Raw genomic sequence first — 10,243 nt, 5'->3', positions numbered from 1 at the left:
TGGTTTATGTGAAGCCATGTTAACAAGGTTCATGCATAAATAAACTTATTAACATTTTAATAACACATTTCTACACAATCAACTTAACTTTCTTCGAACAAGAAACAGCCGTTCGCATTGTAAATACAACTCGAGACAACCGTCTCTGTGTGATACTAAATAATTACCGCAGAAATGCCCTGGCAACACCCATGTACACAAGGCACCTAAAGAACGCCATAGCAACCACGAATACGATGCGCCATTGTCATCGTCGCTACTACGACACCAACAGATCAATGACAACTGCCATGCCTACTCTAAAACAGCAAACAACATCAACAATGACTATAGAAAACCTGCAGTGTATCGAGGGCGAAGCTTTGCATTGGATTACTCTCCAGCAGGACACGTCTAAAGCCTGCATTTGAGTCCAATGTCGTCCAATGCCAAGCTTTGCATAACATTACACTCAAGTCTCGAGCAAGAATTTTTATGTAATTCCGCCGCATGCCCTGCACAAGTCTCTAATTAGAAGAATTCTACACTTCCCCTTGATCCTGGCTGCTACTCTTCAAGATATTGTACTTGCAGAGAGGACAGGTAGCGTTGATAAAAAGCCACTTGTCAATGCAGGAACAGTGAAAATGGTGGCTACAAGGAAGTTGCCTTAGTTCCACTCCATCGTCATAAGAAGAAAGGCAGATGCAGCACTCCTGTAAGTCACAATGATCATCATTCAAATGTCACAATAATCTTTTTACCAGTCCAAAGATTTCGTTAGTCCACACATTACATAAGAATACAAAACAAATCCAATTATATAACCGGTCCAAGTAGAAAACGTTCCTCCTTAACTACCAGAACTCAAGAGAGTAAAGAAGAGTATGAGCCAAAAGTCAAGAACCACTTACCGCATCCTCCTGAGAAAGAACATGTTCAATCGGTGAATCTGTTCCACATTCAGTCATTACTCCTCCACCTAGTACATTGCCGGCAACTTTCTCATTGGCAACTTTTCTGAATTTGAATTTTGAAAGTTGTTCGATGTCTTCCTTAGATGCTCCATCCTGCTTCAGTAACAGATCAGACAAACATAAAAGGGAACGAGAAAAAAAGCCATCAATATTTAATATAATATTCTTCGAACTACACTCTAGTAAATTTATAAATGATGAGGAGGCAAATTGACAGAGTAAACAACAGTTCCAAGTTTTAGTTACAACGACATAACATCAAGCACTGGCCCATCAAAATTTTTTTTGTCAGGCCCATTAAATTTGATGCAACTAAAAGTGAGCCCGAACAAATTAAATGAAACGAATTAGTATAACAATAATAAATCTTTCATCCCGAAGAGCTCCGAGGGAAACTACTATACATCAATTTTTCCAACCCTCTTTTATCAACAAAACCATGAAATTCAACTCTCTTTCAGTACAATAAAATATGAGAAGGATATAATATTTATTCTGAAGGGATGAAAGTTTAGCAGTTAATGGAAGAATGGATTGGTATAAGATAGTGCAGCCTATTTTACCAACACAGGAACTCGCCCGTTTAATTGAGCTCATGAAGGCTATCAACAAACTTCTATACAAAACATCAGAGCTGGACTTGCCAACCCACCCCAGATAAAGTCATACTAAACCGGAATCAACCCATCTTAGTTGAGTTCCATTTTTAGAGTCCAAATCCTCCTACTGAGAATCTTGATACATTGATATTTCCGTTCAAACTAACAAGAATCGACTAATTTTTGTTATTATCAAATAATTGGAAAATAAAGTTTGCTATCACAGAATCATATATAACTTGTCAATTTCTGGTTTCATTTTTCAACCATCTACTTGAGCACTTATCAACCAGTATTACAGCAATATTCACCTAACCTACAGAATGGTAATGATAGAAGACACTAATAGTTATGAACATGAAAACCAACATACCCCCACACACAAACAAAGAGATTACTGGGGATGAGAGCTACCTGATCTGCGACAGCATATAAAAGTGCAATAATGCACGGAAGACAGCAACAAACTGCGATACCAATGATACATGCCAGTGCAACACAGAAAACGACAAAAAACACATCAAAACCCAGGAAAATTATACATAACCTGCAGACAAAGCCACATTGCCATAGTTAAGAGTTTATCCCTGATTTTCAAAAAAATGGATGTGAGCAAGAGAGAACACAAACCAGTAAAGCTGAGGGGAGGCGCGCGCTAAAGATTGACCACCTGCCGATACCCAATAAAACCCAATGATCCACCAGATAAACGAAAACATTGTATTTGCAGATTCCAGGTGCTTAGCAACACTGCTGAAAGATACAAGCAAAAACAATGATCAGACATGAAATTACTATAAACAAAACAAATAACAGCATATGTCAGTTAATTTCTCACACATTACTGGCACCAAATATAGCAGCATCCTACAATCCCAGTACAAAACCAGTTGACTCGTCAATAACCGATTCTAAAATCCATGCATATAGACAGGTACCATACAAAATTTCAGATTTAGAAAGCTTCAAACGAAATAAAACCGGTGCCATCAGAAATCCGTAAATGCGAAGAAGAATCATAATTTTGCATAAATACGCAATACATTGTATTCATTTCAAAGAGAATGGGGCCAACCTACGAGTAAACTTTACTAAGAATCAAATGCCATCAGCAACAATGTCAAAGACAGAAAAACCTTAAAAACATCACCATTATTGGAGCAAAATTTACGCATTCGAACCACAAAATCATAAATTTCCAGCAACTAACATCAACCCACCAACAAACACCACATAAGAAAGACAAAACATTTAGAATTACATTGTACAGATAACGCTGTTGTTACCTGGTACCCTCCTCAGTCATATGATCAGCCAACGACACGTACTGAGATGACGAATCCCCCTCTCTCAACCCAGAACTCAAATTCCCAACACTCCCCACCCCTTCCTCCCCAGAATTCACCCCCGAAAACCGGCTTCTCTGCCGGCACTGCCGCCTCCGAAACTCGACGCAAACACAAACCATATGCACCACGCACTGCAACGCGTACCCCACGATCCATAGCCTCAGGGGCATATCCGGCAGTTCGTACCGGCTAAGAACCAGGACAGTCGCCGCCACGACGACGAAGGCGAAGTTCCAGATGATGTCGAGAACCACCACCGGCTTGGAGTACGCCCAATCGCTCTGCCTCTCCTCCAATTGCTCCGCCGCGGTCTCCCGGACCAGCATCGACGGCTCGCGCATGAGGCGGCGGCTGCTGGCCTGGCGCAGAAACCTCGCGGCCTGCCGCAGGCTCTGTCGGCGCGCTAATTGCTGGCGCCCCGAGTTCGACTCGTCGGACGACCCGCCCGAGTTGCTAATCAACGGCGTCGTGTCGACGATGTCCTCCGAGGATCGGTTCGGCGAGGCCATTACGGGAATTTGAATCGGAATTTGGGGATTTTAATTTTTTGCGAGCTCGTCGAATGGAACGCCCTGACTCGGGGAGTTAAATCGTCGACTCAGCCCATGCAGATCTCTGAAACGGTGCGTTTGGGGCGGGAGCTCTGATTGTTCTGTGGCGGTGAGAACATGGAATGCTGATGGAGATAAGACAACGCCAACGCTGACGATAATGTCGTTCGAATACGGCCCTGGAATTTTTGTCTTTTTTGTTTTCTGTTCATTTGACCAGGGGCAGGTAAAATTTAATAATTTAATTGACCATACCGTAGACGGTTCGTTTGGTAATTACAGTTTTTTTAGTATAATCATATATTTTACAATAAGAAGGGGCAATATCGGATCAGGCGCACATTAGACAACCTAATTTAATATTAGATTCGTCATTTATGAAATTTAAAATTTCTAAATTACAAGTGAACAGGAATACAACCAGACCGTATTACTGAGTGGCGGTAATTACAATTTGACTTGGATAATATTTTTGTAGTGGGCCCAACTAAAAGGGTTAGGGAGTTTCCTTGATTTTTGATTTATCAAAAGGTTTGGGGCTCGTTTTGGATATATTTTTAAAATGATTAAAAGCTCTTTTTAGATAAAATATTTTTAGGTTCCAAAAACGCTTGAAGTGCTTTTTGCAAGAAGCATCAGTTATGTGCTTTTTCCAGAAAACACTTTAAGTGCTTTTCCAAGATTTACTTACATTTTTATTAAGAATTAGTTCCAAAAACATTTTCACTAAAAACTTTTTCAATCATTTTAAAAATACATTCAAACGAATTATTGGAATAAACCACCACAGGAAGCATGGGAGGAGAGTTTGGTGGTTGGGATCTGTCTCTTGAATATGTCTACTAAGCTCCAAATTCAGTATTAAAAATGTTCTTGCAAGTTAGATCTCAAAAGTTTTAATAAAACATCAATCACGAAGTAATAAAAAAATCAAACATTTTGTTGAAAATCAAGTTTAATAGGAACCACAAGATTAATTTCTTGTTACATAGAGATAATGTGAAAATAAAATCTCTCAAATCATATTTGCGATAGGGAGTTCAATGTCCAATGGTCTAACCACATCATTGAATAATCGTTATGACCCTTGAACACCAAGCGAAGTACAGCCAACAAATCAAAAAACTCCACACCTTCACACATAGATTTGAAAAGAAAACCCAAACATCTCACAATCCAACAGCTTCCATGCCTTACACCTCCAAGCCCGTATTAAAGGTGACAGCTGTTTTCAAAACTCTGCCAAAAAATGTTCCTGATCTAAGGAAATAAAGTACATTATGGCCTTCGGAATACTCCCATTCACACCGATAAAACTCCCTAAAAAAAACCATATAGGAATTTAGAGAAAATGATTATGCTTTCATTACATACAAATAACTTACATAGAGTATTTATAATATACAATTGTGAAAATTCAACCATTAAAAGGACAAAAAATGAAAATTTACAATGATAGATTTATGAACTAATTGTTCACTTAATATAGGGGTGGAATTTTTTTCCAAAAATCCCAAACTGTTCCGAACCTGTCCCGAAATTTGATTGAAAAATGCCCGAACGGATATTCTCAAAAAATTCGGTACCCGAAACGAAACCGATCCCAAAAGTTTCGGTTTTGAATTCGGGCTCAACTTTGAAATGGTTCAGTAATCCCAAACCAAACCGAATATTTAATATATATATATATATATCTATTTTTAAATATTATGATTTTTATTTATTTTAAATTTGTAATTAGAAATTATTTGGACCGTTGGATTGGGTAAGAACTAAATCCAACCCCTCCCCACTCCTTCGTCCAGTTCGAACCCCGCTCCTCCATCAACTCTGATGCAATTCGCGTAGAAGCTACAGAGAATAGGAAGGGAATAACAATACGCAAGCTAAGAAAAGAGAAGCTATAGGAAGCTAACTCAATAGAGATAAAATTATATTCCAACTTTGTCTCCCCGCATCCAAATTACAACCTATTTATATAATAAAAGGAACTTAATTAGACCAGTACATGAAATAAATAAGGAAGCTCAATAGGTATTGTTGTTCCCAATGTTATTAATCTCCTTGGTCATGGAATTTGATGGGTTTAGTGATCATCCCCCTAGAACATTCCTTGAAAATAGAATATCGCACCTCGGACTTTAATTCTTTCAGCGACTCTTCAAATGGTCCCCCATCAGACTTCATCCACTTCAACACGACTTCTCTGTCCAGTTTAATGGCACTCCTTTGGCGACACACACAGAGACACATGAGGCCCAAAATACAGGTAAGGTTTATGATTTTCAATTTTTCAGTGGGGTTTTGTTCTTTAGGGTTTATGGTCAAATTGGATGTTTATTTTTTCGAATATTGTATATGGTTTGAGGACAATGGGTTTCGTAGGACAATGGGTTTGGGATTAGGAATCTAGGATGGGTATAGGTATTTAGGAGGGTTTCAGGTTAGGTGTGGGTGCAAAATTTGCAGTGTTACATCTAGACCCGGGCTCGACTCCGTAGTAGCACGATATTGTTCGCTTTGGGCCCCGACCACGCCCTCACGGTTTTGTTTCTAGGAACTCACACGAGAACTTCCTAGTGGGTCACCCATCCTGGGATTGCTCTCGCGCGAACTTGCTTAACTTCGGAGTTCCGATGGACCCAAAGCCAGTAAGTTCCCAAAAGGCCTCGTGCTATAGGGAAGGGAGCATGTACATATAAGGCACATCACCCCCTCTCTGTTGGTCGATGTGGGATGTTACAATCCACCTCCCTTAAGGGCCCGACGTCATGGTCAGCATACTCGCACCGAACAGCAAAGTGGTTCTGATACCATTATGCCACATCCCAGACCAGCTCCATCATAGCATGATATTATCCGCTTTGGGCCCCGACCACGCCTTATGGTTTTGTTTCTAGGAACTCACACGAGAACTTCCCAATGGGCCACCCACCTTGGGATTGCTCTTGCATGAACTCGCTTAACTTCGGAGTTTCGATGGAACCCAAAGCCATTGAGTTCCCAAAAGGCTTTGTGCTATAGGGAGGGGAGCATGTACATATAAGGCACATCACCCCCTCTCTGTTGGTCGATGTGGGATGTTACATGCAGGTCATTGGGAGGATAGATGGGTTCATTTTTTTTTTTTTTTTTTGTGAAAAAAAGGTGGGCTCACTGTTTAAAGAGCTTAAAATTGCAAAAAGTTTAAAAAGCCCAACATTTGGGCTTCAAGGCCCAATCTCGAAATCCTGAAACAGTTTTGGGTATCCTGAATTTCGGGAATTGCATGTTATCGGTTCAGTTTTGGGATACAAAATCTCATCTGTTTTGGTTTGGGATTCGGGTTGGGGGTTTTGGTTCGGGATCCCGATCCGACTTAATACATTTATTAATGTGATTAGAAACTTCTCCGGTATGATTAGTCTCTTCACACACACCCCTGAAACTAAAAGCTTAAAACGTAGATAGGGAAACCTAGAATGTGGAAGAGACTTGATGTGAATATATGGAAGTATATCCTTGTTGATGTACAAAATCAATGAGGACTTTGGTACAACAGAAAGTGTTAAGTTTGTGACCTTCACTAGATTGCTCCGGTCACTAGTGTGGATAAGTATGTAAATGGATAGGGACAGGGAAGCAAACACAAGATGTACGTGGTTCACCCAGATTGGCTACGTCCACGGAGTAGAGGAGTTCTCATTAATTGTGAAGGGTTTACACAAGTACATAGGTTCAAGCTCTCATTTTGTGAATACTAGTGAATGATTTAGTACAAATGACATTAGGAAATATTGTGAGAGAATGATCTCTATTTATATAAGAGAGTTTCTAGTTTCATTCTGACATTGACACGTGTCGTGTTGTGATTGGCTTCTGATGTTGACACGTGTCGCGCTATGATTGGCTTCTGATGTCGACACGTGTCGCGTTGTGATTGGCTTCTTGGTTGGAGGGAAACTCTTTTGGGTCCTTGACGGTATAACGTTGACAGGTGCTCAGTAGTTTCGGGATTGGTCAAGTATGGTACAAACAGTGCTCCCCTAAGTTCCTGAGTGAAGGAAGCTCCTCGGTTGGTAACTTGCAAGATCCAAGCCATTAAGTAATCACGAAATTTCTAAGTACTGAAGTGTGGTATCATTTTCACTTGCCTTATCTGTCTCATATGTAGATGTGACATCTTCTCTGGAAGTATTTTTCCTCTATCCAGGGGTGGTATCTTTAACCGATGAAGATGCACAAGGTAATGTATCAATTTCACTTGAAGCGTACTTGTAATTTCGGGCTTAGTCAAGTGCGATACAAACCCTATAGTAGGAGTCCCCCAAGTCGTCGAGCTAGGAGATTTATCGAATGAGGTAATAGACAAGGTAAACAATCAGACTTCCAAGCAAGCAACCTAGATCGGAGGTTCGACTTCGTCTTCTAGTTGATTGTTCTACTTCTCCTTGTGTCGTAAACAGCAACAAGGATAAGGAGAAGCAAATGGAGAAGAGATGATATGAGATACTTTTGTTTTTGAAGAAGTAACTTTCGACACGTTTATTCTTGAACTAGGTTGGAGGGTTTTCTGGTTTCCTCCAGAGTATGAGGCTGACTCAAGAATTTGAGGGTCAAAACAAGTCCATCAAATCTAGACTACATTCGACCCTGATGATATGTGATACTTTTTCTGTTGACAAAGTAGTGGATGTATAGGCACGTGTTCTGTTACGCTTGTCTCTACATGCTTCCTTGTATCCTTCTCACTTGCCCTATCTGTTCCTCAGGCAGATGTGGTATCTTCTCTAGAAGCATAAGATGTTGAAGATGAGTACTCGAGAGCAATGTCAGGTAAGTAATCAAGTAAGGGGTTCCTGACAGTTAGTTACTGACTAGAAGCTTGATTCCAAGTGTTGATTGATTGCTCTCTTTCTTCTTGTCTTGCAGGTAAGAACAATGCCAAAGGAAAAGACAGGGAAAAAGCATGATATGGAATACTCTTGCTTTTAATCCTGGTGATATGAGATACTCTTGCTCTAGTGTGGCTTGTTTGCAGAGGTATTATCGGGGGAAAAAGAAGCTGAGTATTTCGAGAGACTCTGCTGAGAGTGCCCTCTCAGATGTGAAGAAAAGTTGAGCATTTTTTTTTATTTGCAGGTTTGCCTGGCTGTGGAGGATGAAGGTCGACATATATAGGAATTGTCCCAACAGAGAGTGGTAACGTTGTTCCTTTACCCTTCTTAATCAAACCAATGTAGTGGGAGCTGTAAGATTCATGTGTTTTAACTTTGTCAGAGCACTTTGAAAAAATGGTCTGTGGTATCTGGAAAGCTGATTTGCGTGTGAAGATTGCAGACAAATTTAATCCAAGGAAATCTGGCTCTCGAAGTTCGAAAAATAGTGCTTCTTCGATTTTCGAACAAGCAATCATGTTGGGGATCTGGCTCTCGAGATTCGGAGAGCAGTACCTATTCGATTTTTGAGAAAGTAATTCTGTTGGGAGTGTTTTCTCGATGTGAGTAAAGGTTAGGCATTTTTGCCAATCTGCCTTGCCACGGAGCATAGAGGCTAACACACATAGGAACTTTTCAGTTATCAAGTAGTGGTGTTGTTCCTTTACCCTTGTGGGTAATGGTATGGTAGCCGGACCTTCAATATTTATATGCCTAAACTTTGTCAAAGATCTTTGGCAAAGTTATCTGTGGTACCCGAGAAGCTGATGTTGCGTGTGGGGATTGTCGACATATTTTACTTAGGAAAATCTGCTTTTCGAAATCTTGAAAGTGGTGCCTCTTCGATTTTTGACCCAACAGCCATGTTGCCCTTTCTTTTATAGGGGCACCAATTGTGTGCAAAAAGTACGTTCAAAGAGTTATTGCTTGCAGGAATTTTCCCCTTATTTTTGTACTTAAGAGATTTATAGCACCTCATTTCTCCTTCATCATTTCTGAGAATGTCTGGCCCATCCGACCGTCGTTTTGACTTGAACTTTGGTGAAGAGGCAGCCATGCCTTCTCGAGACAACATATGGTGCCCAACCTTCTTATCCCCTACTAGTCCTCTTACCATTGGGGACTCTGTGATGAAAAATGATATGACCGCTGCGATGGTGGTCAGGAACCTTCTCACTCCCAAAGATAACATACTACTTTCCAAAAGGTATGATGAGTTGGCTGTTAAGGATTCTCTGGCTATCAGTGTTCAGTGTGCAGGTTCTGTGTTTAATATGGCCCAACGCCTATTTGCTCGAACCCGCCAAGTTGAATCATTGGCGACTGAAGTGATAAGTCTTAAACAGAAGATCAGAGAGCTCAAGTATAAGAATAAACAGTTGCACAAGCTCGCACATGACTATGCTACAAACATGAAGAGAAAGCTCGACCAGCTGTAGGAATTTGACGGTCAGATTTTACTTGATCATCAGAGGTTTATAGGTTTGTTCCAAAGGCATTTATTGCCTTCGTCTTCTAGAGCTGTACCACGTAATGAAGCTCAAAATGATCAACCTTCGGTGCCTTCTCCTTTTGGGGTTCTACCTAGTATTGAGGCTCCGAATAATCACCTTCTGGTGCCTCTTCTTTCTGAGACTATGCCGACTGCTGAAACTTTTCCTCAGCAACCTTTGTAAAGGCTCCTTCTTGTTTGTTTATTTTGATTCATGTATATGTACATATTTGTAACTTATTGGAGATATCAATAAACAAGCTTTGCTTCATTTCAACGTATTGTGTTAAATACACCAAGGCCTTCTTCACTAAGTGTTTCGAATTTTTTCTTTTGTTGAAACTTGTATGTTGAAGCTTTGTGAGTGAAGCATGTATGTT

General features: G+C 40.3%; 1 protein-coding gene across 4 annotated transcripts; it reads right to left on the bottom strand.

The window, feature by feature from the left end:
- Nucleotides 1–67: 67 nt before the first annotated feature.
- LOC103454568 (E3 ubiquitin-protein ligase At1g12760-like) lies at nucleotides 68–3,669 on the bottom strand. 4 transcript variants are annotated; one of them, XM_008394169.4, is made up of 5 exons: nucleotides 2,842–3,669; nucleotides 2,186–2,305; nucleotides 1,970–2,102; nucleotides 894–1,049; nucleotides 68–695 (listed from the first exon to the last, which is right to left on the bottom strand). In XM_008394169.4, exons 1-5 carry the CDS (start codon nucleotides 3,411–3,413, stop codon nucleotides 522–524), a joined length of 1,155 nt encoding a protein of 384 aa, XP_008392391.3. In that variant the 5' UTR covers nucleotides 3,414–3,669; the 3' UTR covers nucleotides 68–521. The 4 variants fall into 4 exon arrangements, with proteins under 4 accessions (XP_008392391.3, XP_008392389.3, XP_008392388.3 ...); XM_008394167.4 differs by having other exon boundaries at nucleotides 2,186–2,308; nucleotides 2,842–3,624; XM_008394166.4 differs by having other exon boundaries at nucleotides 894–1,052; nucleotides 2,186–2,308; nucleotides 2,842–3,618.
- Between the last annotated feature and the right edge of the window lie 6,574 nt (nucleotides 3,670–10,243).

This window comes from Malus domestica, chromosome 06 (genome assembly GCF_042453785.1).
Source record: "Malus domestica chromosome 06, GDT2T_hap1".
In the NCBI taxonomy this organism is placed as follows: domain Eukaryota; kingdom Viridiplantae; phylum Streptophyta; class Magnoliopsida; order Rosales; family Rosaceae; genus Malus; species Malus domestica.
The sequence above is the reverse complement of the archived record's forward strand: the minus strand, read 5'-3'. Positions and strand labels throughout refer to the sequence as shown.